The 27552-nt window shown below is 43.6% G+C and overlaps 5 protein-coding genes across 18 annotated transcripts; 2 read left to right on the top strand and 3 right to left on the bottom strand.

Annotated features, from left to right (window-relative positions):
* The first annotated feature begins 339 nt into the window (after nucleotides 1-339).
* On the top strand, nucleotides 340-3125 carry LOC120678394 (peroxidase 51-like). 2 transcript variants are annotated; one of them, XM_039959576.1, is made up of 3 exons: nucleotides 345-694; nucleotides 2016-2207; nucleotides 2295-3125. In XM_039959576.1, the coding sequence occupies exons 1-3, from the start codon at nucleotides 455-457 to the stop codon at nucleotides 2868-2870; spliced, it is 1008 nt and encodes a 335-aa protein (XP_039815510.1). In that variant the 5' UTR covers nucleotides 345-454; the 3' UTR covers nucleotides 2871-3125. The 2 variants fall into 2 exon arrangements, with proteins under 2 accessions (XP_039815509.1, XP_039815510.1); XM_039959575.1 differs by having other exon boundaries at nucleotides 340-694; nucleotides 2016-3101.
* On the bottom strand, nucleotides 1877-10523 carry LOC120678393 (plant-specific TFIIB-related protein PTF2-like). Of its 10 annotated transcripts, none has more exons than XM_039959571.1 (6): nucleotides 7593-10523; nucleotides 7350-7452; nucleotides 5829-7230; nucleotides 3603-5297; nucleotides 3389-3518; nucleotides 1877-2875 (listed from the first exon to the last, which is right to left on the bottom strand). In XM_039959571.1, exon 1 carries the CDS (start codon nucleotides 10391-10393, stop codon nucleotides 8633-8635), a length of 1761 nt encoding a protein of 586 aa, XP_039815505.1. In that variant the 5' UTR covers nucleotides 10394-10523; the 3' UTR covers nucleotides 1877-2875; nucleotides 3389-3518; nucleotides 3603-5297; nucleotides 5829-7230; nucleotides 7350-7452; nucleotides 7593-8632. The 10 variants fall into 10 exon arrangements, with proteins under 10 accessions (XP_039815505.1, XP_039815499.1, XP_039815498.1 ...); XM_039959565.1 differs by having other exon boundaries at nucleotides 3389-4890; nucleotides 5226-5297; XM_039959564.1 differs by having other exon boundaries at nucleotides 3389-5297.
* Nucleotides 10524-12314: 1791 nt separating this feature from the next.
* On the bottom strand, nucleotides 12315-17359 carry LOC120679240 (protein NUCLEAR FUSION DEFECTIVE 4-like). 4 transcript variants are annotated; one of them, XR_005677057.1, is made up of 4 exons: nucleotides 16313-17315; nucleotides 13889-14826; nucleotides 13516-13651; nucleotides 13110-13281 (listed from the first exon to the last, which is right to left on the bottom strand). XR_005677057.1 is itself a non-coding variant. In XM_039960790.1 (4 exons), exons 1-3 carry the CDS (start codon nucleotides 16646-16648, stop codon nucleotides 13591-13593), a joined length of 1335 nt encoding a protein of 444 aa, XP_039816724.1. In that variant the 5' UTR covers nucleotides 16649-17315; the 3' UTR covers nucleotides 13143-13281; nucleotides 13560-13590. The 4 variants fall into 4 exon arrangements, 2 of the variants coding, with proteins under 2 accessions (XP_039816723.1, XP_039816724.1); XR_005677056.1 differs by having other exon boundaries at nucleotides 13133-13281; nucleotides 13524-13651; XM_039960790.1 differs by having other exon boundaries at nucleotides 13143-13281; nucleotides 13560-13651.
* Nucleotides 17360-18876: 1517 nt separating this feature from the next.
* Nucleotides 18877-21062, top strand: LOC120677778 (nuclear transport factor 2-like). The gene is made up of 2 exons (XM_039958973.1): nucleotides 18877-19310; nucleotides 20734-21062. Exons 1-2 carry the CDS (start codon nucleotides 19008-19010, stop codon nucleotides 20803-20805), a joined length of 375 nt encoding a protein of 124 aa, XP_039814907.1. The 5' UTR covers nucleotides 18877-19007; the 3' UTR covers nucleotides 20806-21062.
* Nucleotides 21063-21882: 820 nt separating this feature from the next.
* On the bottom strand, nucleotides 21883-26725 carry LOC120677777 (MADS-box transcription factor 51-like). Its single transcript, XM_039958972.1, has 6 exons — nucleotides 26163-26725; nucleotides 24818-24914; nucleotides 22677-22738; nucleotides 22492-22579; nucleotides 22283-22361; nucleotides 21883-22190 (listed from the first exon to the last, which is right to left on the bottom strand). Exons 1-5 carry the CDS (start codon nucleotides 26435-26437, stop codon nucleotides 22320-22322), a joined length of 564 nt encoding a protein of 187 aa, XP_039814906.1. The 5' UTR covers nucleotides 26438-26725; the 3' UTR covers nucleotides 21883-22190; nucleotides 22283-22319.
* Between the last annotated feature and the right edge of the window lie 827 nt (nucleotides 26726-27552).

The raw sequence follows: 27552 nt of genomic DNA, 5'->3' as shown, positions 1-27552 counted from the left end.
TGCCGGCAGCACAAGATGAGATGCGAGAAAAGCATCTGGTTTGAGGCTCCTCTCTTCACCTTTTACATGGCCTCTCTTTTCTGCTTAAGAGGAAAATGAAGTGTATATCTAATTTATAAGTTTGTTTAATTTTGTTAAAACAAGCCTTTCTTAAAAATGGATAAAGCTCCAGGCGTAACCCCGTTTTAATTTCGCCCTAAAAAAAACCGCCCGTTTTAATTTCTTTGAAAGAAAATAAACCGCTTATGACTAACTTTGAGCACTTTTTCTAGGCCGGCTAAACGTCCACCGATGACCAATCATTAGTCTCCATTGCTATAAAACCTTCCTTCCTTTCCTCGTTTCAAGCTCGGCGTCTCCGCTACATACATAGCCGTTCGTCTCAGCTCCTCCTCCTTCCTCCTCTGCCCCGCCTCCCCAGCCTCCACTGCATCACCACAATAGCAACGGTGCCATGGAGAGACGACGCAGAAGCCTGTGCCTAATAGCGGCGGCGGCGTTCTTGGTTGTAGTCGCAACCGCAATGCCGTACCCCGGCGAGGCCGCGACGCCGCCGCTGCGGAAGGACTACTACGCCAAGAGCTGCAGCAACCTGGAGGCCATCGTGCGGGAGGAGGTGGCCAGGAAGATAAACGAGACGGTGGTCACCATCCCGGCGACGCTCCGGCTCGTCTTCCACGACTGCATGGTTGGGGTGAGTAGCGGCAGCGCACTGCCCGGCTCGCAGCATCCTGATTCCTGATCGAACCTTTGCTTCCACCGCACTCATCGTTCTGCTTTCATCCCTGCTTCGATCGAGATGCGCAATGCATCCAGGGTGCATTTGATCTATTACTATTGTTTTTTTTTTGGTTCTTCGTTGATCTATGTTATGATTCGTGCTTCTAGAGCAACAGTAGAGTTTTGGGTTCCCCTGACCAATCGATTCCATCCTCTTCAGTCTTCTCTGTCAATCAACTTGCTCTGTTTCGGAATCATTTCTACCCCCCCCCCCCCCCCCCCCCCCAATCTCCTTTCCTCAAGAAGTCATCTTTGGAACCACAAAGTTGCAAGTTGCAAGCTCCTTTTCCAGCCTTGCTAACATGGGCTGTCTCTGCGCTCAGTACACTGCATCGTCTTGCTGTCCAGTTCATTGCAGCCCTGACTGACGCCCTAGCTGTGCTGGTGTTCTAGTAGTTCTGCTTGAAGAAAAGGAAAAGAAACCGGTTTCTTCAGATGTTGTCAATAGAAAACTGGATCCCCTTTCGCTAAAAGCTGGCTGGCTAGTCCGGGGATCAACTCGATTGCCCCGCGTGGTCGTCGGTTGCGGCAGCCGGCAGGGCCTCCTCGCATCGCATGTGCCAGCGCGACTTTTCATCACGCCCCCGCCGATTATCAAATTGCCGCCCTGTCGGAGGGTTCTCGTCAGAGATCACAAGCCCCGACGTGAATCCCGAGCGGTAGCTAGCTCTAGCCGGGAACGAGGACGGGCATCTGTTTCTGAACTTCTGAAATTCACAGAGCTCTAAGCTCGCTCCTGGGTTTGAAACGGTTTCAATCATGTTCATTTTTTTTCAAAAATAAAAATATGACCACCACCGCCACCAACCAGCAAACTGATTTGCAGATGGTTTGATTCGTTTTCTTTTTGGGAAGGGTAGGCAGGATTGGGTGCTCATCCTTTGTATTTTGCTACAGCTGGTTCCATGGTGCCAAGAATATGATGATTGATGAAGATGCCTGCCTGGTAGTGGCGTCCTGGCAATCAAGCAGCTGGCATCTCTCGCCGTTCTGGTCCTTTTTTCCTTTCTGGGTTGACCTACACATTGGGATGCTGCGTGAGCTCACGTCGAGCACCAGTTGTATAGGACCCCGCGCGCACGAATAACCGAGCATATTTTCATATCCAAATTTCGAACCTCATATATATACAAGCAAAATTTATTTATTTATTGCCATACTGAACATTATCAAGCAGTAAGTACAGAGGAAAACAAACATTGTGAGTAACCCCTTCCGCTCTCTTTGAACTACAGGGCTGTGACGCCGCCGTCCTGATATCGTCCAAGAAGAACGACGCCGAGAAGGACGCCGAGGACAACGACTCCCTCGCCGGCGACGGCTTCGACACGATCAACCGAGTCAAGACCGCCGTCGAGAGGAGTTGCCCCGGCGTGGTCTCCTGCGCCGACATCATACAACTGGCCGCCAGAGATGTCGTCTTCCTGGTAAACACCCAGCTGCCTTCAGCAAAAACCAATCCCCCCTTCACTTCACCGTCCTCACCTGAATCCCATCACCTTCAACTGCCGCAGTCGAAAGGCCCCTACTGGTCCGTCGAGCTTGGCCGGCGCGACGGCCTCGTCTCCAGGGCCAGCGACGTCAAGGGCAAGCTGCCCGACCCAAAGATGCACGTCAAGGAGCTCTCCCCGTTGTTTCAGAGGAGCGGCTTCTCCCCGGATGACATGGTCGCGCTCTCGGGCGCGCACACCGTCGGCTTCGCGCACTGCACCCGCTTCCTCAACCGGCTGTACAACTACAGCAGCAGCACGCCGACGGACCCCTCCTTCAACCCCGACTACGCGCAGCAGCTCAAGCAGGCGTGCCCGCCTAACGTCGGCGAGACCATCGCCGTCAACATGGACCCTGTGAGCCCCATCACCTTCGACAACAACTACTACACCAACCTCCAGTACGGGCTGGGGCTCTTCACCTCCGACCAGGTGCTGTACACAGATGGTGCGACCAAGAACATCGTAGACAGGTTCGCCGGGAACCAGAAGGAGTTCTTTGATGCTTTTGTTGCCGCCATGATCAAGCTCGGGAGGTTGGGAGTGAAGACCGGAAACGATGGGGAAATCAGAAAAGTCTGCACTGCCTTCAACCACTAGAGGGCCTGCAGCAGCAAATGTAATTCAGATTTTCTGATGCTGTTTGGAGTTGAGATACATATACTGAGATTGATTCTTTTTTGCATACAGTTGCCAAAGTTTGAAGGTGCTCTTTCTTTCTTTTCTTTTCTTTGGGTGCATTTTTGTACAGACTGAAGAGTGTAATACCATGAACAACTTGAGGATACTTACTTGAAAAGGTTAATTTGATGATAGGGCTAACAAGAGAAAGAGGCTTGTGATCAGTTTATATAAGTTCAATGTTGTGACAGGATCTATGTTCTTTTTATGAAAGAAAGATCCGCGCCATAAGTTCAATTAAAGTGCATTTCGAAAGAAGTGAACGGATGATTAATGGATTGGCCAATTTCAAGAACCTTGGCATATCAAAACAAAACAAAAGAAAAAGATAGTAACATGTTTATATCAAGTAAAATGTCCGCTGAGGGCCTGAGGCACAACATTTCAGAATTCATATTGAACTGCAAGCCTTTGGAGAAAGTTCTGTAACCACTGACCTGACAACGCTGATGATTATTTCTTCATCCAGCTGACTTCAAGAAGCTCCAAATAGCAAGTCAGCTCCAACATCACAATAAATACCAGTGAAGTTTTTTTTTTTTGAGAGGAATACCAGAGAAGTTGTAACTGTGGAACAGAATTAACACAAGCCAAGACTTGCTTCAAAATGGAAGATTGAGACCAGGAATCGTGCCTGTAATTGGTCCTTACCTCCGTTGCATCCGATTCCTCAAGGTATAATCTCCATGTGCAATTAATTGCAGCGGTGACCTGATCAAAGCAGCAGACTGAAGAGGCCAATTAAGTAAAAGGCACAACTGAAACCTGGAAGTAACAGGTAATAACCATAACTGATTTCCAAATAGCCTACAGAAACAACTGCATAATCAGTTAACCGCAGTCCTCGTCTGCTCTGAAGGCATGTTGCCACTTATCAGGTGCGCCGTGCACTAAGTGTTCCTTCCCTTCACTGGTTCTCTTGTCCCTCTCTGATTTACCTTCTTGCATGTCTGATGGATATTGATTTACAAATTAACTGGAAGGCAAATAACCATGAACCAAGGATGTCATATGGATTCACTCTTAATAACAAACAGTATAACAGCTGGTGCTATTTAAATTTTCAATGTCATGCAGGAAGATGACTATACTCCCTTGACAGTGCCTGACTGCCTGTACATTATCTTTTGGCAATTTATCAAACTAGTGGAGATGCACGTGCCACAGACACGTGTTTAAAGAATATTTATATTTAAAAATATCACATGTTTAAAGAATAATTATATTTAAATAACATGACATTCAAAACTGATATAACAAAGCATCGCAATATGTTGATCCCTTACCCAATTAACAAATTTATATCTATACCTTAAGTTTGAGCATGAAAACGATATTGTTGGTACCATGAGATGCATTACTTGTACCCTAAACAAACTGTGTACATGAATACAATATTTTTAAATCAATTTGATTGACTTTTATGCAAGTACCAAGTCAACCTACTTTTCATGCTACAATCCAACGGCATTGCAGTCATTGTAACATGTTTCTTCCTTCCATTGATTTTGCACCTTATTGGTTCTGGAAGTTTCATATCAAACAGAGTATCATGTTTCTTCTTCCTCCCATCAATTTGACCTCCCAAACCAGATCAGGCATTATCATTAGCCCGTCATGTGAAATGCCATCAACACAACTCTCGGGTACAACCAATTTGACAACAAAAAGATTTGACATCACGTGACCATTAATAAGTAATTACATCAGCTCAATTCTTTGCTCCAACCAATTTGACAACACATCCTGCGACCATTAGTAAAACATTTTTATTGGCAGTGGAGTTATATAGCATCACCTTTAAAAGCATTTGAAGCCGAGTACAAAACTATGCAAAGAACATAGTAGAGAGTAGAAGGTGCCCATTTATCAACAAGTATGCTACAAAATGGAGATGGGAGACGAGTGCTGAGGGGCGCCTCCTCCGTCGACACTATGGCTGAAAATTTAACAAATTTGGCAAATATTTTATTTAGAACGCAACAGGCTTATTAGTTTATAAAATGAGGTAGCTTCATAGGATATAACACAATGTGATATGATAGACATCTAAATTGACATTTGACAATGTAAGGATATGGGAATATGGCAACAATTGAATCTGAACTATTGAACAAAAATGCTTTATTCATGCTTACAGTTTACTCCCTTATTTCGGCTCAAGTAATGAACCCTTGTACAAACCGTTACCTTCTTGACACGGGGAACCAAGAAAAGAATGGAAACAGCATAAACATGGTCAAGAAACGAAGACATCTGCACCAAGAGTTTCACCTGAGTAAAAAGCAGAGGACAGTGGAAATATTGCCTCTTTGATCTTGTCTGTGAGCTTCCATGACTGAATTCCTATCAAGTGTCAACCAAAGAAAAAAATTAGTACACGTGCAGTCAAGAGGACCTGCATCCTTGTGACACACATTTGGACATGCATACTGACACTTTTGAGATGTGCAAAAAGAAAGGAGAGATACACCACAGAGTAATGGTTTTCCTTGCAGTGTGCAGGATATGGCAGCTGTCTCTACAGGCTCACAAACTGTGCCTTGTAATCAGGAACATGAACTATGATCCATGCTAATGGTGCATCCCAATAAGTGAAAGACAGGACTTTAATGTGTGTGAAAAAAATGAAGAAGCAAACTGAGTGAAAGAAACTATTTATTCTGCTTAGCAAATGGCTAACTGAACAAAACTGATTGCAATTTTCGAAGGACTCTTATACTTATCTTTCACAAAGCCCAAAAAGGAAGATAAGAGAAATCATAGAGCCCACGCATATCTTGCTAATACAATCAGAATCAAACACAGAGAAGGGAAATTGACAGTAATGAACCAATGCAGGAAAAATCGAGATGATAATGCAGCATAAGCTCTTACAGAGAAACAAAATTGCTGCAGGTTGGACACAATAGATCTGGCTTCCCATCTTCCAATAGATACTGCCATTTCGCTGAGGCTCTCTGAGACGGGCAGACGACCACAACCTTACTGAAGTTTATGTTTTGTTCTAGATTGTCAAGTAGCAGCTCCAAAGCTTAGCCACATTATAGTTCGCAATAGTACCCAAAGCAATATATAGAACATCGATCCTCTCCACTGAAATAGTAATCATCAATTAAAGAGCAAATACCCAAAGCAATCAAATCCAATTCAGAAGTCAAAAGAAAGCAACATTAATTTTTGTGTACATACCGTTCCAAGATACTTGCTCTTCATATACCCAGCTCTATGGTTACAGTGAACGTAAGTTCTATTCATTGAAGCCTTAGCTATATTTGATTTTGAGGCCTCGTATAACTAAATAATATAGCTTGAGTTTGAATCAGTCAAATGTTATCTAACAATTTCTAATGGCAGATACGCACTGCTACATCGAAAAACAAAAAAGAGAAGAAAAGCATCATGGTGCCCCGACATTTAACTAAATAAAATAGAAAACAATCCTGGCAGTAATCTGAGATGAGGTTTACCTAATTGGATTTCACAAATGCCACCACAAACTGTGTTAATTATTTCTGGTTCACCAGCAGGGCACTTCTGAGCAAGAAACTCTGCAGCTAGATTCCTACTCAGCATTTGAGCATCTTTGGTGTCCTTCATCAAGCTGCTAGCTATTTCAAGCAAGTTTAGGGTGATTCTTAAAACATACCAGCTCATGAATTAACTTCTGGACCTATTATTTTTTCAAAGGAATCATCAATATGTACAGCTCAAATGGACCTCAAAAGGTCATTGCAGCTTATCTGGCTCCTATTGTTTCTAAACTGAATGACAGGACCTTCTCTGTTGCGGACAAGTTCCCAAGCACTCAGCACAATTAAAACATAGAAATCTAGGTGATCAATGCAGCTCATTGTGAAATCAGATTTAATCTCGAAGAACTGAGAGGTAGCATGTAGTCACAGATAGATGATAGTTCATAAGTAGGCAATACAAGCTTGCAACAATGCCATCTCAAAATGATACTTTGAGTATTATTGTTTGTTGAAAAGCAAAAATAATCTGGTCAAGAAAAATATCCGGAGGCAGAACTTGTGCCTATACAAGTGAATGAAACATAACCGTAATAAGACTATAAGTATACCTGTATAAATGGATGCTTCACAAGCAGCAACAGGCATGTTTGAGGTGTTAGCCACACGAGTTGTTCTTTTCATGCCTAATTCTTCACGTCCATCCTTCAATGTCATTGTCAATTAAGGAAAATCCTTAAGGACCTCAGCCATCTCATTCCCTCATTCCCCATAGCCCACATAAACCAGAGCTTCGAATTGGAATACTGTACGAGCAAATTTGGGTCAGCAAAAGGAGTGGGGTCAACAAGACACCTAAAAGGCTAGCATATATAGTAAGGAAAAAACTGGCAGCTACGAAACAGAAATAGAATAGCAGCAAGACCTTTGAAAAGTGCCTGACTAATGACAGTTTTTCCACAACCAAACGCGGCAGGAATAGCACATGTCCCTCCAAGCACTGAGGGAAACAATGCATCGAGCACACGCTGAAACCAATTCACAGTACATGTGAGATATAAAAAGATTCAATAGAGTGGAGTAGGGGAAAAAATTAATGTTGTGTTTAGAGCATGCAGCAATAAATATTGGCACTAAACAAGCCTTGGTTAGCTAGCTCCAAATATACCTGTCCAGCTGTCCTATTAAGAGAGGTGTATCAGCAGCAAGCTTTGATGCAACAGGCCTTGGTGAGCGCACAGGCCATGTCTGCATAGCACAAACATGATGATTATTTGGACATCCATAACTTTGGTAAGTTCACTTAATAAAGGGATAATGCTTTACCTGGAGCATAGTAAACTGCTTTTTGACCCCTTACATCTAGGTCATTAAGAGATGTTTTGTGAGAGGGTGGGTAGGTTAATTCTTTGTGAAAAATGATTTAGAATGTTTCAACTTTTATAGTATAGATAGATTCTCTAGAAACTCTATCTACAGAACTTTACACCCTAGAATATTGACCAATGAAGAACACATTTCAGTTGAGTACTGGAATAGCACATGAATAAATTAGGAGCCAGTCCTTTGGAGAAAACTTCAGCTATACAAGGACTACGCAACAACGTAGACAGATAAGAAGAGGGATAGCAGGCCTGTTCTCCAAGATCAAACACCAAATGATCTTTCCATCCAAAAGGGTATGTTCAACATCAATGAAGCAATTTGAGTAGCATATATTTTGTTTAAAATTTGAAACTAATGTTGAAATCCAAATGCACATCAAATATCTACTAGAAAAGGCACATCATAAACCAGTTCCAACTAACATGCCATTTGAACACAAACTTCAGAAATGACATTGCACCAACCTAAGTTTTCACTTAGTGGCTTCAGCTGTGACACACTCATATTAGTAATAAAACATTCTGAATGCAACACTAAAATGTATGTCATTCATAAGTCATATAGCAATGTACAAAATTACACAACTCCAGGTCATCTAAGTAATTGGAATTGTTAGGAGCCATATCATTCTTAACCTGTACTTTTCTATCAGTATTAGCACAGAAGAACAAAAGCAATAGTTGTGTGTTATCATTTCTCTATCACAATATGTTCTTCCCACAATTGAACTTCACAAAATTGCACTTAGCAATTAGCACGAGCTTTCTAAAAGAATGCAAATACAGAACAGTAAGAACCTATGTTCATTGAGCAAAATTGTGGTCATGTACTGAAGACTTGAGACGCTGCATCACCATTTTTCAATCTTCCTCCACTTACTGCACTGAATACATGCAACTCCAACAATCTTCTGTATTGGCCTTGTTCTATCTCTGCTTCGTTTGCATCATGTAATAACAGGAGCTCAATAATGCAATCTTCCCAATCAATACTGTCACAGGAACCTCTTTTTCGTCTCTTCTTCCTGCCATCTGGACTATCCGGCATCTCTGCCAAATTGTCATCAAGTAAGATTCGATCTATGTCATCCATCCTCTTTCCCCGGCGTTTCTTCTTGGCCAATTTCTGTGGAGGACAGACATCTTCATTTCTTACACCAGGCTGTAAATGATTGGTGCTTGCAGCTAGAGCAGCAGGGGCCTTCCTAATCGCATCAATTCGTTGCTTAGCAGCTTCAATACGGGCTCTCCTCTTCTTCTTCAATTTCATTCCAGCAGTAAACGATGGTGGAGGTGCATCATATCCGATGTCAATATCCACCACATCCTCAAGCTGCATGTCCCTTTTCCAACCATCATCCACACTGTCCATCCATGGCTCCAGCTCCAGTGTTCCTTTCCACAGCTTCCTCTTGTCACCACCTTTACTGACCTTCCCAAGTTTCTGTAGCTGGGCAAGCCTGTTTAAGACATTTTGGTAAGCATCTGATAGACCCTTCTCTGTGATCTTCTGATCCTCAAATTCTTTCCCCTCTTGCAGAAAATTATCGAAATCGAAATCATCAGCACCAACGGGCGCAATCTGAAGGTACTTGGACTCGTCGTCATCGATAGAAGAGTATGCCTGCACAATGCCAGCGATGTTTGGAGCGAAGCTCTCAAGAAACTCTTCAGAAGGATCTGACTGTGACCTCATCTCCATGAGCCTGAGCAGGACTGGTGCGTTAAGGAGCAGGTTCTTCGCATTGACATCGGCGCCCCATGGAAGCAGCTTCCCGGCGACATGCACGAGCGCACCAACGAGCTCCTTGTATCGACGGATGCTGGTCTTGATTCCGGCGGAGATGTCCTGAGCAATGTCTTGGACGGAGAGAGAGGTGACCCCGTTCACCTCAGCAGAGAAGGCCACCAGCGCCGCGACGAGGGGGAGTGGGTACCGGCCGGTGGTGAGCGACCACTTGGAGGCGCAGCGGAGGAGGAACCGGGCCTGTGCTAGAATCGCCTCCGTCTTCTCGCCCGCGGCGGCGGTGAGCGAGGGCGACAGGTGCACGGCGCGATCGAGCGCGGCGGCGTAGTCGAAGCACGGGAGGGGAGGGAGGGACAGCTGGGCGGCGACGCGGGAGACCAGGTCGGCGAGGGCGGGCACGGAGCAGAACGCGGCCTCCGCCGCCTCGGCGAGGGAGAGCGGGAGGCGGTGGGAGCGCGCGACGAGCAGGGAGCAGGCAGCGGCGAGGGCGGGGAGGAAGGCGGATCCCGGGGTGGCGAGCTGGCCGTCGGTGGCGGACTTGGCCATGCGGAGCGCCTCCTCGGCGCGGGTCGGCGAGAGGCCGAGGCGGGTGGCGATGGAGGTGATGGCGGCGGTGGCGCCGGCGAGCTTCTGGTCGCGGTAGGCGGAGTCGGAGGTGTTGCGGACGAGGCTGGAGACGCGGAGGTCGAGGCCGCCCGAGTCGGTGAAGGTGGCCTGGTGGACGAACTCCGCCGCGCCGGCGTCGTCGATGACGCCGCAGGAGGTGCAGACGTGGACGCCGGAGTCCGGGTCCGGGATCACCGCGCTCTCGCCGCACGACAGGCATGTGGATCCCATCGTGGGCGAGGATGGCGGGCGCGGCGGCGGGGGCCGGCGGCGGCTTGCGGCGGAAGGAAAGGAGTGGGGAGGGGGGATTCGATTGGAAGCCGCGGCGATCTTTTGCGAATTTCCGGGGCCTCTACTGCTTGTATGGGTGCGTCGACCGACTTTTATGTGCGTACCGCGCAAGATGGATTATGGGCTTTTAGAGCCCGTTTAGTTCCCAAAAATTTTTGCTCGTTAGAGTAACTTGTAACGTTTGATCACTAATTTAGAGTATTAAATGTGGATAATTCGCAAAACTCATTCCACAACCCCGAACAAAATCGTGAGACGAATCTAATGAACCTAATAATGCAATGATTAGACAATGTTGTGCTACAGTAACCAATCTCTAATGACAGATTAATTTGACTTAATAGATTCGTCTCGCGATTTTCCGTCCCATCCATGTAATTAGTTTTATAATTAAATCACGTTTAGTCCTCCTAATCTTCGATTGAAAAAGTGCTACAGTAACTTTCCCAAAAAAATTTGGGAACTAAACGCACATGAACTCCATAAACACAAAAAACATCACATCAAATATTTCGACACATGCATAGAGTACTAAATGAAGTTTATTTATGATTTGCAACAGTGATGCTACAGTAACCATCCACTGATTATGGATTAATTAGCATCATTAGATTCGTCTCGCGATTTACAACCCATCTGTACGAAAATTTTTGTAAATAGACTTCATTTAGTACTTCAAATTAACAAGATTCCATTGCAAAAAATTTTGCGTTGGAACTAAACACGGCCTGTATATGGCGTTGATAATTTGCAGTATATGCGACGTGTTTGAAACTTTGAAATTCATGCCGCCGTGCGGGCCTTCTTGCACCATGATTGATAATTCAATAAACTGGCAAATTCGTTCGTCTTGGAATTTTTTCCGCCTCTTTTTTGTCTCCTGCTTGTTAGGTTGGGAATCACAATGGTGCCCCTAAAAAAAGAATCACAGTGGTTGGTCTACTGCGGTTGAACTCGCTCTCCTAAAATTTCCTGCTCTTTATTTTCAAAAAAAAAATCATGCTCATCACATGTGCTTGTATTTACGATTGATTATTCTTTCATGGTATATGTCATACGTGAGATGCTTATAACGATTCTATATTGCTCTGTGAGAGATAATAAGCTGGAATGAACTGAAATAAACCGAAAACATATAAGCCGAAAAGCAGCGATTAATCTCAAATATGCCAGCACAATTCTCGGACATTGACTAGTATATTTAGGGTCCGTTTGGATCTAAGTGCTAATGGGTAAAAGTGCTAAATTTTAGCACTAGCTCATCCAAATGGGAGTGCTAATAAGGTGGGCTAAACTAAAGTTAAAGACTAAAAACTTTAGCACATGTAAGCTAAAGACTTAAAAACTTTAGCACATGTAAGCTAAAGACTCAAAAACTGTAGCACATGTTTGAGTGCTAATATGTGGTAAACTTTAACACTCAATTTTAGCTCATCCAAACATACCCTTACTTTGGTTAATTAGGTCCATGAACCAAATATATCATATTCTTTCTGTTCCAAATTATAGATCATTTTAACTTTTCTAGATATACAACTTTTGTTACATACCAAGATGTATACTACACCTAAATACATAATAAAACTTATGTATCTAGAAAAGTTAAAACAACCTACAATTTAGAATGAAGAGAGTACAATCTAACAAGATACGTATTGTTTCAAGAAATTCAAGCGTTCCGAAAACAGAATGGATTGACCGAGCCAAGGTACAAATATGAATTTGTTTCTTTTTCTATAAAAAAATATAAACATACCAAATGACCAGGTCTAAAGGTGCAGACATGATTTTTTCTGTAATTAACTTTAAATATAACAATCTTTTTTAGTGCAAAATATACCAATCTTGGTGTGCATTAACATCTGAATCAAATAGCTCAGAGAAACCAGGGGGGCACGATTCATTCATACAATTTTCCTGATTCTGTACATGTTTCTATATTACGAATTTTTTTAACTAATAAGAAAGAATGCCTTTCCCAGTGTGAGGGAACATAGAAAGATCTCCAGCTTATTACACGTGTATACAATATTTTCCAACTAAATACAGCAAAATTCAAGCAAAAGGCACAATTCAACCATTAGCTTTCATACATTTTCACGATGTTGTACTCGTACCCAGCACCCCCATGATCTCATCTGCAGCCACAAACTTGGATGCTGCTTGGGAGCAACTTCGGCCACTCTAAGAGTTCCAGGCTTATCAAACGTGGTCCAGAACAACTTGAAGGCCAACACCATGCCGGGATATCATATAGCCTGAATTCAAAACTCTGAAACTATATCATGCCCTTTAGCCCTTAAGAATTGATCTTTCAAGTACGCGGCTTCCCGTATAAATTTGTGTATACAATTTTTGTCCGATAGACCAGGATCAAGCTCAAAATAACAGCAATGATGCAGAACCCGGACATGATCAGGGATGAGAGGAAGAAACAGATGGCACCCTCGCACTTCAGTGATGGAGCAGCTTCAGATATCATGCTAACCACTCTAGCAGGCATTGCCAACAATGTGGAGTTGTGGCGCTGCTGAGCCTGCTTTGCAGCTTCAGCGTCATAGATGCCACTGGCAATAATCCCCGAGAATACCAGGGAGCCTGCTGGATTTGCAACAGTGAGGAAATTGTATAGTGCTCCAAAATATTTCACCCCAAACAGTTCAGAGGCAGCGGCTGGCACAATGGCCCAGTGAGCGCCATAGCCAATTCCAACAAGCAGTGTGCCGATGTACATTGTCCCAGGCCAAGCCATTGCAAAGTTGAAGTGCCCAATTGCCATCAAAACTTGAGCTATAGCTAATGCAATTGCTCTAGGATATGCATAATCTCTGAAAATAGATGAAGGAACGCAAAAGGATTAGAGAAGAAAAGAGTTAAAATGAATAAGATGCATCCTAGATTTGGAATTAGTAGTTGACCAATTCGGTGTCAAGATTTTCATTAATACATAAAAGATGTTATTATTCATGATTGCTGAAACAAACATTGTAGGTATTGCAAGTTTAGTTCACATGGGAATGTAAATGTAAAAATGATGATATATTCATATCTGTTTAGGATACTGCCTTACTATGGTCACTTCTATTCAGTTTGTTAGCTCCAGCACCTGTCTTTATGTTTTAATTCCCTCTTCTTATCTACTTGCATTTTGTAGGATGATTTTTGTCATCCTTAGTAGTAAGGTCTCCTAGCACCAGTCTGAAAATCCATTCCAAGTAAGAGAATAAAATTATGGTAAGACCAAACACTTGGTATAGTTTGAAAAAAAAAACATAAATCAATGTGGAAGATTGGAAGGTGAAGTAAGATGCCAAAAGGCACTTAATTTTATTCAATTGATAATTAGAGAATGCTCTTGATATGAATTAAACAAATACTTAATAAGGCAGCATATGAAGTACTTTCTATGTCAACAAAGAGGCATAAGAATCTTACTTGACAATAATCTCTGAGAAGTAACCACCCCCGATGCGACCAAGGAAGTTCCAAATGCTAATCATCGACACAAAAATGTGGGTTTCATCGTAACCCAATGACTGGCTCATTTGCCCAAGATTATCAATCACAGTGAGACCGGATCCAGAGCCCAATAAAAGGGAGAAAAATAGAAGCCAAAAATCTGCCTTGATGAGCGCTTGCATCAGTGTGAAATCTTCACCTCGTCGTGGACCTTTCCTCCTCTTAACCCTCACTGCACCAACAGCAGCTGCCTGAAACAGCCTTGCCTGCAATGCTGCAATCCTTTTTTGCCTCTCTGAGGCAGAAAGAAGATCAACATCCCTTGGTTTTTCATCCTCCAGTTCACTGAGTATAACCTCTTGTTGCTCCTCAGAAGATGTTGATGCACTTGGTTCTTCTTTCCGAGGTGATGGCAGTAATAGTGCATACAAAGTATCATCATCATCTGAAAAGAAGCTGAGTAGCACTGGGATGACTATTGGAACTAATAAAAAGATGATTAGAATGATGGTCAGCAAGACAGTCATTGACTGGCTTAGGTCGACAAGGTCTTCAAGTAGCATGACGCCCATCAGATAAGCGGCCAAGAGCAAGCAGACGCTGTATACAAATGTGAAACTTGTGCCATCAGAAGGCCGTATTTGCCTGTGACCTCCAACTGGTCTTACAATGAACATTAAAGCTATAACTACCATTGTTGGGCCAACGGCAACCATGAAGATCAGTGCAGCATCATCAGGCGAGTTTATCATTGCATAGATTTGTGTCAGAATTGCGCCACTTAACCCAGCGAATCCCTTGAGGATACCAACAATTGGTCCACGGCTCTTGGGGAAGTTCTGAACACACGAGACGAGTGCAGCAGTGTTGAAGTACGTCTCACCATTGTTACCAATGAAGATTAGAATGCACATCTGGGGAAGGATGATTAACTTTTAGTATGACAACCGACATGAAAGCAATTTGAAGTATATAAAACGGTAGTAAAGTTTCCATTTAGCACATGTGGCACTTATGAAAAGATCCGTGGTTTTGACGACCGATAGCGTGAATATAGGAACATGGGATCCTGAACCAAAATGTACCATAGCAATTGGATGTTATGTTAATATGTAGTGTCTGGTAAAAAAAACCCACTTGGTTTCTTATAATTGTTTTTTCGCTTAAGTTTATCTTGTGATTTGTGAGAGATCGCATGATAAATCTCAGACAATCAACTATAAACCACCTCATATCTACTCATGGAGACTCAAAACCATGAGAGCTTGGATTAGACACCAGCTGGCAAAGATCACCAATAGCAAGTAGACCAACCACCAATTTGCTACTAACTGATTATGCAGATGCATTGCATGTGCATGCTAGCGACAGAAAATTCTGGTTGATAAGCAGATGCCATTTCACATATATTTTTTACCAACAAAAGAAATCAAGGTAGCCTGCTGCAACTGTATTTGATATACAGATAGTAATCAATGTTGACGTTCTTGATTGTACATTAAGGGATTTTAATAAGATAATCGCAGTTAAATCACTGAATAATTTACGCATATGTCATATTGTTTCCAGGGCATTAGATAATGAGGTACAGCTAAAGGCACATGGAAAGCAGGAAAGCCACCCCATTGACAAGAGAAGTACACTTTGGATGACAATTAACCATATTCAACAGGTTTTATGCCAAATTGTTCGAATGAAACTTCAAGAAGTTCGGAGTTATAAGAGTATTCATTTCATTTTCTGCGAACACAAAAACTTCATGCGTCTGAATTCATAGAATAAAAAGACCAGATGGGCTATTGTCCGAGTTCAAAGCGAAATTTACAATAAGAAAAACAACTGAGCTCCAAAGGAGGCTAAGAGTATGCATTTCCACTGTAACTGTACACTGTGCTTTAGATAAACACATAACAGTTAAGGTTGAAGTTCAGCTGCAATGCTATCCAGAAAACAAGAAACTAGCTGTCCTTTTTCTAATCGAAAGAGTCCAAGACGCCATGATTGATTTCCTACGGTAGTCTTAGAAAACTAGACTGTAGCAGAGACAGCAGAACTCTATCAAACATCGGACGAGACTCTGAAACTTCAACGATGCCAGCACTTATTATAGAACCCAAAAATTCAACATGAATTCCAACTAAACATCGTGCACGCTTCAATCAACAACGGTCAAGAAATTGTGAGGAAATTTAGCGCTGGTAGAGGACACAGGCGATCGAGACCACGCAACCAACCAAAACGACCGCCGTGTTACGAAAAGGAAAATGAAACGGGAATATCGTAATCGGGAAGTTGGAAAACTGAATGGAAACGGGAGCATGGTAATTGTTAAGGTGAAACAAACAAATAAAAAAAACTCCAGTGATGAGAGGAAGAGGCATTGGGAATTTGGGATCTCACCGCCCAGAGCGGTGGCACGGGGACCCGTCGCGTGACGGCGAGCCAGACCCATCCGTAGCCGACGAGGTTCTGCGCGGCGCCGACGAGGAGCGCGGCCCAGAGCGGGAGCAGCGCGCAGAGCGTCCCCGCGAGGAAGCCGACGCTGTCGCCGAGGTCCTTGGCGACGCCGAGCCCGGCCACCTGGCGCTGGTTGTACCCCAGCGAGCTCTTGATCACCGGCGAGAGGCTGCCGAAGAGGTACCCCACCCCCGCGCAGGACTGCATCCACATAGCCGCCACGAACACCAGCCACCGGTTCCGCAGGAACCCATGAACCCGGCTCCCCACGTCCACCATTGCGCCCCCGCCGCCCTCCTCCTCCACCGGACCGCGAGCTCCCAACCGAACCGAAACCGAGAACCCGGCGGACGGCGCCGAACAACGCGCGCCGATTCAGACCGGAGCGGCGGCGCCCAACCGAGCGGGCGGCGGCGCGCGAGCGAGCGGCCGGGATTGGCGTGCGGCTCCGGCAGCGGTCGCCGTGGTTGGTTGGTTGGCGACAAGCGTGCCTTGTCCCAGTGCCGCGCGTTCAAAATGACGGGACGAAAATCTGGGGATTTGAGCTCGCTTCCCCGTCCCTTCCCTTCCCTTTCCTCGCGAGTTGGGCGGTCGGGGTGGCCGGGTGCGGGATCGGCGATGGCGACTCGGCGAGACCGCCGCGAGAGGAGGAGGAGGAGGAGGCGAGGCGAGAAACGCGGGCCCCCTTTTTCTCCGGTGCACGTCTGGCTACAAGAGCACACGCTAGCTGCTCCGGGTGCGCGCGGCACAGGCCACCCACAAAAGGCGCGGTGGTGACGCGCGGCCAGGGGCTTTCGTCGGCGCGGCCGGGGACACGAACACGATGGCCTGCGCGACCGCCGCGCCGAGACGTGTCGCGGCCGGGGGGACGAGGCCGAGCGAGTGCGTTTGGTGTCAGGCGCCGCCGTGCCGGCTTGCCTCATGGGCGACGACGGCGAGGTAGCTGAGGGATTCCAAGGCCGGTCTGGCCGCCTACTGTGTAGGTGTACCTCACACGGACGCTCCGCTGGACAGCTCGACTAGGCATAGGATGGTGGCTGTTCACTGTCTCGGCGTCGTTTGCGTCTCCAGCGGCGTCCCTACCTGCCGTGCATGCACCTGTCGCGTCGCTTACCGTCCACGTTGGTGGGCCCGATGCCACTCCCCAGTTGGTACAGTATGGTACCGATGGGTTGTTTGTCTTGGTCCAAGCCTTCGCTAGGAATTATTAGCGAGTACTCATTCGCTGTGTTTAGATCCCTGGAAAAGTGGGAGAAAAAATCACATCGGGCACTGTAGCACATTGAACCACTTTTCGTTTGTTTGTGGTAAATATTGTCCTACCATGACCTAACTAGGCTCAAAAGATTCGTCTCGCAACGTACATCAAAACTATGCAATTAGTTTTTTATTTACCTACATTTAATACTCCATGCATAGGTCATTTGATATATTTAATGTTTCGATGTGATGGAGATGTGATGGAAAGTTTAGATTTTGGGGGAGTTTTTGGGCATCTAAACACACCCATTATTAGCCTGGCTGCAGTAGTACAAGAGGGGCGTTTTGTTAAAAAAAATTCACCTCGAAATTTGTGCCTCCCCTTTTGGACACATGTATGAAGTACTAAATGTAATTAAACAATAAAACTAATTGTACAGTTTGGATGTACACGACGAGACGAATCTTTTGAACCTAATTAGTGCATGATTAGCCATAAGTGGTACAGTAACCCACATGTGCTAATGATGCGGTCAAAGACCTCAAAAAATTCGTCTCGCGGTTTACAGGTGAGTTCTGAAATTAATTTTTTAATTAGTGTTCGAAAAACCCTTCCGACATCTAGTCAAATGTTTGATGTGACTCTTGAACTAAAAATTTTCATCAACTAAACACCCCCAAGATCGGATTGTTTGGTTGTTGTGCTAAGCTTTATCCCGTCTTTGGATAGATTGTGTGTGGTTGTCTGAATTGCATTGCATGTCCTCACCACTTGTTGCATGTGGTGAGTTCACCTCACCTTCTATTCAGAAACTGAGAAGCAAGCAACAAGCCAACAACAGCCATGAAAACCTGCTCCCCAGAACTCAAGGGATCAGATCAATCTCCCCATCTATCTCCTTCAGTTCGGCCAAAATCAGAGCACAGTTGACCCAAGCTTACCTCCTCTCTGAACTCTGAATCCATTCTTCCTGCTCCAAACCAATGGCAGAGCATATTAATACGTCGTCTTTCCCAGAGAGCAGAGCAACGGGAGCGAAACAACGAACACTGCTGGCCCGGCCCGTCCCTCTCATAGGCCCGGATCGCACTTGGAGCCCAAGAAAAACGACACGAAGTTGGAGCCCATGAACAACCAACACTTTCCGGTTCCGGCCCGTCCCTCTCATGGGCCCGCCAGACCGCACTTCCAGCCGAGGCCCAGCCCAGACAGCGTCGCGTTCTTTCCACGCGAACCCCGCCGACCCACGGCCCCACCCAAGGGCCAAATTCCCGAGCACTTGACGCCTTCACCTCACGATCCCCCCCCCCCCCCCCTGCGCCCCGATCCTCTCCTTCCTCATCACGCCGCGACGCCTCCTTGTCCTCTCTCTCTCTCTCTCTCTCTCCACAACCCGGAGCTCGAAACCCTAGGCGCGTGCGGCGGAGGCGGCGAGGCATGGCCATGGACCCGGACGCGGTGGCCAAGGCCTTCGTGGAGCACTACTACCGGACCTTCGACACCAACCGCGCCGCGCTGGTGTCGCTGTACCAGGAGACCTCAATGCTCACCTTCGAGGGCCAGAAGCTCCAGGGCCCGGCCGCCATCGCCGGCAAGCTCGGCTCGCTCCCCTTCCAGCACTGCGAGCACCAGATCGTCACCGTCGACTGCCAGCCGTCGGGGCCCCAGGGAGGCATGCTCGTCTTCGTCTCCGGCTCCATCCGCACCGCCCCCGACGAGCACCCCATGAAGTTCTCCCAGGTTTGCAACCCCCACGCCGCCTCGATCCAGTTCCTCCCCCTCTCTCGCACTCGCCGCGTAGGAGTAAGGCCTATCTTGATTCTGCGTAGTCAGCCCTGACCTTTCAGCTGATCTGATCTGTGGTCACTCGTGTGGTTCCTGGGTTGGGTTGGTCCCGATCTCGTGGTACTCAATAGAAGGACCTCGGCTTGTTTATTTATTTTGGATTGCTTGCTTGATCTGTGCTTACTGTTGTGATGGGTTCGTCTCTCACTATTCTCTGTTTAGTATTCATCCATTGATCCAAGTCAATTTCCATATTGGAACATTTTATTAGCTGCTGACTGCTGGTCACGTATATTGCGAGGTCATCTGTTTCGTTTAGATCTACATGTATCTGTTTGGTTATCCATGGTTAATCTTGGTTAATCCTTTCAGTTGTGTTTCAATTCGATCTTTAGCTATGCTGTTGAGTCTATTGTATATATTTATGCTCCTTATTTGTTACCTTAGGCTATTTTCATATGTACAGCTCTTGTTGAAATTTTTGCTAGATAATAGTCAATGGTTTTGGTTACATGGCAAAGTCACTGGTTTTGGTGACATGGCAAAGTCGTTGGTTTTGGCAATGTTTATGCAACACTGCTGGTTAATGCTAGAGATACAGGGCTCTGCACTTTTCAATTTTGCACGATTCAAAGATTCCAGTGGATCAAATTTGTTGCTCCATTTTGTGTTAAGTTTCATAAACGATTAATGAATCCTTTTAGAATGCACCGTATTTTTGTGTTTGTATCCATGGTAGGTATTTCTTAGAAAAGTGTAGACCTTGTGTTTTGGGATTATCTCTTGAAGCTGTTTAGTTGCCTCTGAACCTTGAACAAACTCAATGACTTTTAGATACCAACCTATCTTGCAAGTGTGAAATATACCTGCATTTTACATACTTTTGTGTTTCAAGTTATGCAGTAACTAGAACCAAATGACACGCTAATCTGTATCTTTTAATGTCAAGTTTATGACTTCAGGAATGGCTTATACAGCATGTGTTATTGTCTTCTGTATAACCTCAGACTGCAAACGTGCACTTTATTACCTCACAAACACAAACACATACTTCATTTGAAGTTACAGTTTCTAAAGCTAAGTTTTATGCACTTGTATCTTTCAATCATATGTTGGAAGCAATATACAACTTTTAAGTTGCCCTACTTCCTGTTCCTGTAGCTAACCTTGTCAATGATAGTACGATTCTGGCATGCAGCTTGTATATTTTGGTCTGAACCAATTGATTGTTTGCAAAACTATAATATGCTTGTAGTGCGACTTTTTTTAAACATACAGGGTGCATGTCTTGCTTGATGGCTCTTGATTGCAGTCATTTTTTTACGAACCTGTTCCAGTAAGCAAAGTTGACGTTGCTATGTTTTAATTCTTGCTGCAGGCATTCCATTTGATGCCTGCTGGAAATTCCTTCTACGTGCAGAATGACATGTTCCGCCTGAACTATGGTTAAAGACAGTCAAGAGTTGCCGGAAGCGAAGTGATTAAGGGTTTCATGTTGAATTGATTAATATGAATGATGCTGCTACTCTTGCCCGTTGGTTGGCTGCTGTTGTTTGCTGCAAGAAAATTGCTAGACTTGATATGCTTGTTGGATAATTTCTTATTTTGGATCATGTACTCTGGTTGCATGGGCACCGGTTCTGTGGATTGTGAATGAAAACGGTCCAGATCTATTCATGTGAGGGATCTCCGGTTTGTCCTGGTTGATATGCGTTTTTCGCCCAACACTGGTGCCGTTCTAGTGCTCTGCACGAAAGTTTGTGATTAGCAGGATGCAGGAAACATTGTGTTGCCTAAACAGAACAGTCCCTTTCGTTTGCTTCACTCTATATTTGGCAGAGTTTCGTACTCGATAATTCTGTTGAAAAACATTGATACTCTATTTTCCCAACTTGATTGCTGACTTGGTGCAATTTTTTTCTTGTACGCCTGGAACAAACAAAAACTTAAATTCAAAGAAGTTTCTAGTACAAAATCGAGATGTACCAGCAGCAAAAGGTTTTTTCTTCTGCCCCTTAATTCGAACAAGTGTTAATTGTACAACAATTTGAAAGGAAGTGCCAGTTGCAAAATTGGGATATACTCTGATAGTGTGACATGGCTCGGAAATACTGCGCTTGCAGTGTTAAACATCCTCATTCATGGGCCAAAAGCAGGCACCGGGCAGCGACGAGGGCCCAGTAGGGGGAAGGAAGACGGCCCACGATGGATTTCTAGTGCTTTGTTGCTTGTAGTCACACTGATATTATTTGTTGTTTTGCACTCTACTTTTGTGTTAATCGCATGATTAATTGATTGCATGATGTGTTGAGGCCCTGCCTTGTTTGAAACCCATTACATAACCATGCAATCAACAGAAAAGTAATGCTCTATCTTTGCAATGCCTGAATAAGATGATATGTGGCCGAGTATGGCATCTGAGTTTTTTTTTTTTTTTGATAAAAACATGGCATCTGAGGTTGGTGCCATCTTCCATATCTTTCGGGTACTCATAGTTCGATGGCTCCTCTTCGCCAGTCTCCATGTCTGATACAATGCAAACCGATAAATTAAATAAATAACGTACATGACTACAAGCAATAAAACAACAGGCGCAAGATGTGTTCTTCACAACACCCACTCAAATGGAATATTGCCGGATTATTCTTTCAATCAACAAAGTACTACTTATACGTAGAGTGGGTTGTTACACGTATCATCATCTTTTCCACGTTTTGTGCAAGCACACACACGGTGAGAAAGTTAGACGGTTGCTGTACGTGGGCAACTTGCAGTACTGAATGAAAGTATCAACACGCACACCAGCTGATGAAAGTGTTCAGAGGGCTTCTCCTCCTTTTACTCACCAACAAAACACAACAACCAGGGTCAGTATGACATTAGTTTGAGAGCTAGTAAGATGGTAAGTTTTCGTAAAAGGACTGTACCTTTTTCCTGCAGCAAAATCTAGTTCCAGACCTAATCTTAGGTTTGGGGCAACCCAACCACCTTCATCCTCAGTTTATTCTGCAATCACCGAATTAAGATGCTTCAGAAATCTAACGTGCGCAGCATGAACTTTGCACGATTTTGAGTTCGTGACGCAGTTCAAGTTCATGCAGTTCTACTGGAAGAAATATCTGTTGGGCAGTATGACCCTGATAGCGGCCAGTGCGTCGGTAACTGTTTCCTCCAAGTTTCTTATCTCAGTCATGCTCATCTCCTCCGCATTTGCTTCCATGCCCCTGAAATTTACAAAACTAATTAGATAGAGATTAACACAACATTGGACGTTTTCCCTGAGCTAGAACCAAATATTGTTCATCAACTACATGTGTTTACCATTGAGCAATGATATTCAGCTGATTAGGTAAAGAGCTGACAGATGACTGCTGCTCCTTATTCTGAACAACCAGGAGGGAATGCACAAAACATTCAGATGATTAGCGTACACAGGGAGAACTCAAAAGAAAATACAAAAAAGAACTTGATTAGAAAACCTACATTCTTTACATAATAAAATAAACAATATACAAATTAAATACCAAGTCTGAAAGAATCTGATACTAAAAAGGCGTATCCACCATTGTGCAGATATGCAGGCCTTTCATTACCCAGAACAGAATAATGTGAAGATTTGCATAAATTGGTACTGGTGCGTTCTACTGATGGTCTGCAGCCCTTGCAGATGGTATTCGTGCATGGAATAAAACCAGATCCGCTATACATTACAATTCTATTTTCGGAATTATGTGATCACGGTTGTGGAAGAAATTCAGTCCATATGAGTTTGCGCACAAAGTTCACAAGGTCTATTAACTTTATGCAAAACAGGCTGGGAAGTTTATCTGGCTATCTAGTAGCAATGTAGCATCTTTGCAAGTTGGAAGGCAACATGAGATATAATTTTTCTGAAGGATTTGGATGTGCTGATTTTCTTTTGTTTTGTTTTTACATCTGGTTAATATCGTACTGGATTGTTTTAGATTCAGACAAAAGCAAAAGAAAACAGTTAGGTTGAGATTTTAGTCTGCATTAACTTGAAAAGGAGACTGATAATAGAAGTCCACAGCATTAAGTTCCACTTTAGATTGACAAACAGTATAGATTTGCGTGACTTTATGTTGATATAAAATTTAGACTTGCTATATCTTCGCTAGCATAAACAAGTAGTAGAACCCATGCCATTTGAGTAATTAGATTATATCAGAATCTTAACCTCAAAATTTTGTTAGTGTACCCTTCTTCATGCTAACCATACCGTACAGTTAAAGCATTTCGTTCTGATCACAAGTAGATGCATCACTTTGCCTGGTAAGTGGTAACTCCAGCCTTCTTTCGCAAAAGAAAAGGTGCAAACACCTTTCAGTTTAAATTTCCCTGATTTGAGGAGTCATTAGGATATCTGATCGTAACTTTTACAATTCATCTAGTAGACAACCATTTGAATATGCTCAATGCAAAGATTTTGACAAGGCTTTCGCATGTAACTTCCCATTAAATTTACCAAAATATTTGAAGATTTGGCTTAAACAATAATGATAGATTACTGTAATGAAATTCAAGAAAATTATTTCAGCCATTCGTAACCTCTTTTGTTAACAATGCAATTCTTTTATACCCAACCTGCTCACAATCTCACAAATAAAGAATGCATAAGTAGATTATATATGTTGTTAAATTATCTTATTTTCTTCAAGATACAGGCAATTGACAAGCATCATAAGTAATTATATCAATATAATGACATTTAGCTAAATAAAAAAAAGGAAAAACAGAATGAAAGCTCACTAAAAAATGCTGTTGGTAAACCTAAAGATTAGAAGTACCAAATCAAATGTTACTTGGTAATTTAAAATGGTGAATTTCAAACCATTTTTGTATATACTCTATGAAGTTTTAAAAATCCAAGATACTTATACTATACGGTTCACAATAATTGTTGGAGAGTTGGGCACAAGAATTAAGGAGGTAGACAAAATTATACAATTAGAGAGAGTCGTTAAGATTGAAAAAGCTAGACTAAATTTGTAGGAAAACATGTATTTTGAAGGTATATGACTTAATGCTCGAGATATGATAATCTAATGATCTCCAGGAGAGTTGATGAGTTTCTAAACCTTTTTGGATATTTCTTACTACTTCTCTTCTCTTCTTACTTGTGTCTTAATAATAATTGGCATGACCTCCAACACACGCCTTTGACCATTACTTTTTAAGCAATTTCCTTTTTCAGTTTATTGAAAATAATATATTAGTCATGATGAACCTATTAAATCTTTTTTGTTTGAAAAGTATTAATAATTTTGTGTATTTTCTGATCATAGTTTGTCTGCATGATGCATCCAGTAATGTTAAAAGTTTGTGTATTTAATCAAGGTAATGCATTCCGTTAGTAACAGACAGCACCTTTATTTATCATAAACAAAAAGTTAGCTTTATTGTTTATACTGAGTAGATTTTGTCAACTATTTATGCTTGACCTGTGTATTGCAGTCAACTGTTGAATCTCGTGCTTCAATATTGAGGTCATTTATTGTGTTGGCAAGGTCCCAGTATCGACCAAAAATTTCTTCAATGCTGCAAGGAAGAATGCATAAAAAGCTTAAAGTTTAACTCCAAATGGAGAAGTTGGTACACACATAGAGAAAATAGCTTGCTAAATAGCATGAAGCTCCATTAACTAATGCACAATCTTGTTTATTAATGTTCACTGCACAAAAGAACATGACCTACAATTACTTCAAATTAATTAACAAGATCACTCCAGGAAAACTACATAAATCTGGGCTTGTTACAAAAAAAAAACTCTATGCTACGTTAGTTTTGGTTAATTGTTGTGTTGAACGGTTCCAGGGCCCTGTTTGGAAGTTTGGATCCAAATTTTTTGGATCAAGGAATCTTGCATGCATGATACATTAAATAAAGTTTATTTGCAAAACCTTTTCATGTAATTTGGCGCGACGAATCTAATGAGCCTAATTAAGCCATGATTTACTACAGTGATGCTACAGTACCATCCACTAATAGTGGATTAATATACTTCATTAGAATCATCTCGCAAAGTAGCACTAGGGTTCTACAATTAATTTTATGATTAGACTTTATTTAGCACTTCAAATGACAAGATTTTTTGATCTAAAATCTTGATCTAGAAGAACCAAAAACAGGGCCCAGGGCACAGTTGCAATGACTTGATTTGCATTTCCACATATATTTTATGCATGTTTTCGAACTAGCACATCAAGTTATATATATATATATATATATATATATATATATATATATATATATATATATATATATATATATATATATATATATATATATATATATATATATATAAAAGTTAGGTCGGGCTGCTGACATATCGGAGAAGTCCAGTGCGAAAACTTAAGCATGCTTGTCTCTCATCAGGGTTTACCATATCCCATTGACGAAGCTACAGGCCAGTTTAATTGGGCTTGGGCTTGGCTTCCTAGTACTGGCATTGATGAGTTCGTCAATCTTCTTCCTACCTGTAGATCATTCTAGCGTGCTCCTTTGCACCGTGTTCACGACGCGTAATATAAAAATAAGCTGCGTCCTGCACAGATCCAGCTTGCTCTAGTCTAGCGGCAGCAGGAACCCGCGAGATTTCTAGACGAATCGATCAGTTCAAGCAAAGACAAGGCCAGGATTAAGCGACGATCGAGGAAGAAGCCAGGAGATCGAGCATATGGGTTGATTTAGAAAGGGAAAAACGCAAGAGCCAATAGGAACAGCAGATTGTTAACCGCACCAGCACCTTGGATGATTACGCGTGAGAGGCCTGAAGGAAAGCATCACCTGGAGCCGGAGGAGGCGAACTCGTAGAGGCGGCCGGCGGGGGAGAAGACGATGAGCGCGACCTGGGCGTCGCAGAGCACGGAGAGCTCGTAGGCCTTCTTGAACAGCCCGCTCCGCCGCTTGGAGAAGCGCACCTGCCGGCTGGTCCGGTCCTCGATCCGCCGCAGCTCCACCCGGCCGCGCTTCCTCTTCCCCTTGATCTCCTCCTTGTCCAGCTGCTGCAGCAGCTGAAGCTCCGCCCTCCTCGCGGTCGTAGCCTCCTCCCGCTCCTCCATTCCTTTCGCCCAACCAGGACAGCTACAGCTCACTGTCACTTCTTCACTGCTGCCAGCGATGGAGGAGCCGGACGGAGGCAGGTAGGTCGCAAGATATAAAGGGAGGATCGGAACAAATCTTGGTCTTGGGGATCGATTGAGGCGAGCGAGAGCTATGGGCGATGGATTCCTGAGAAAGTTGTGGATGGCAGCAGGAGGGGTGGGCTACATGCATGTCGCCTGTCGCCTCCACCTCCATCTCCTGCTCGAGCTCGACTGAGATGGGTCATGGGTAAAGGATACGGTGGCCATCCTGCCCCTGCCCGGCTGTCAGTGTCCCCTACCCCGGAAAGCGGAGGAGCTCCGCGCGAGGACGCGTTTCGCAACGGCATTGGACGGTGCATGTGTCGCCAGCCCAGACTCGTCTTCACCGTGAATGCTGGAACGGCAGCAACTTCACTTCACTGTAACCCAATGTCATCCATACAGGCCTTATTTGGCATTCTTCGAAACTAGCGCGCACATTTTTCGAAAAAAAAATTTCACATATATAAAATACTAAATGAAGTCTATTTGTAAAATCTTTCTAGGTATGGATGTAACTTTTCGCGACGAATCTAATGACGGTAATTAATCGATGATTGACTACAGTGATGCTACAGTAACCATCCTCTAATCGCGTGGCCAAAGGCTTATTAGATTCTTCAGGATCACTAGTGCGGGGGTTCTAGAGTTAGTTTTGTAAACTGACTTTATTTGACACCGTAATTAGCGGTCAAAATGTCACTATTCATTAGCACGCTAAAATCCTAGTGCGAACCAAACGAGACCACAGCAAGCTATGTTATCCATAATTCATAGTACTACTACTACTCCATGTTATCTAGTACTGTAACCCAATACACCATGGTCTTTGACGTTACATTCAGACGCACTGTTATATCTCATTCAGGTATCTCATGCATTGAACCATGAAAATAGACATCATATAAAAGTTCTTTTTTCAGATAACACTTACATCGAATTAATCTATATGGCATAGTATCCAAAGTCTCAGACTACATATTATTTAAAAGAAATCTTGCTTCAGTACTTATTAACTTCATAGCAACTTTGGTTTAAACAGTATGCATCGA

This window comes from Panicum virgatum, chromosome 6N, assembly GCF_016808335.1.
Source record: "Panicum virgatum strain AP13 chromosome 6N, P.virgatum_v5, whole genome shotgun sequence".
Lineage (NCBI taxonomy): Eukaryota > Viridiplantae > Streptophyta > Magnoliopsida > Poales > Poaceae > Panicum > Panicum virgatum.
This window is presented reverse-complemented; position numbering and strand designations above follow the sequence as displayed.

Bases quoted from the DNA above. Each gene is read 5' to 3' on its own strand.
- LOC120679240 (XM_039960789.1), bottom strand. From the start codon at position 16,648: ATGGTGGACGTGGGGAGCCGGGTTCATGGGTTCCTGCGGAACCGGTGG. The intron at 14,827-16,312 runs GTGAGATCCCAA...ATCCTTCCCCAG, and splicing joins CCGTGCCACCGCTCTGGGCG to ATGTGCATTCTAATCTTCAT. The intron at 13,282-13,888 runs GTAAGATTCTTA...ATCTATTTTCAG, and splicing joins TTCTCAGAGATTATTGTCAA to AGATTATGCATATCCTAGAG.
- LOC120678394 (XM_039959575.1), top strand. From the start codon at position 455: ATGGAGAGACGACGCAGAAGCCTGTGCCTAATAGCGGCGGCGGCGTTC. The intron at 695-2,015 runs GTGAGTAGCGGC...TTTGAACTACAG, and splicing joins TCCACGACTGCATGGTTGGG to GGCTGTGACGCCGCCGTCCT.
- LOC120677778 (XM_039958973.1), top strand. From the start codon at position 19,008: ATGGCCATGGACCCGGACGCGGTGGCCAAGGCCTTCGTGGAGCACTAC. The intron at 19,311-20,733 runs GTTTGCAACCCC...TTCTTGCTGCAG, and splicing joins ACCCCATGAAGTTCTCCCAG to GCATTCCATTTGATGCCTGC.
- LOC120677777 (XM_039958972.1), bottom strand. From the start codon at position 26,437: ATGGAGGAGCGGGAGGAGGCTACGACCGCGAGGAGGGCGGAGCTTCAG. The intron at 22,739-24,817 runs GTCAAGCATAAA...CTGGTTGTTCAG, and splicing joins CAGTTGACTGCAATACACAG to AATAAGGAGCAGCAGTCATC. The intron at 22,362-22,491 runs GTCATACTGCCC...CGGTGATTGCAG, and splicing joins ACGCACTGGCCGCTATCAGG to AATAAACTGAGGATGAAGGT.
- LOC120678393 (XM_039959564.1), bottom strand. From the start codon at position 10,393: ATGGGATCCACATGCCTGTCGTGCGGCGAGAGCGCGGTGATCCCGGAC.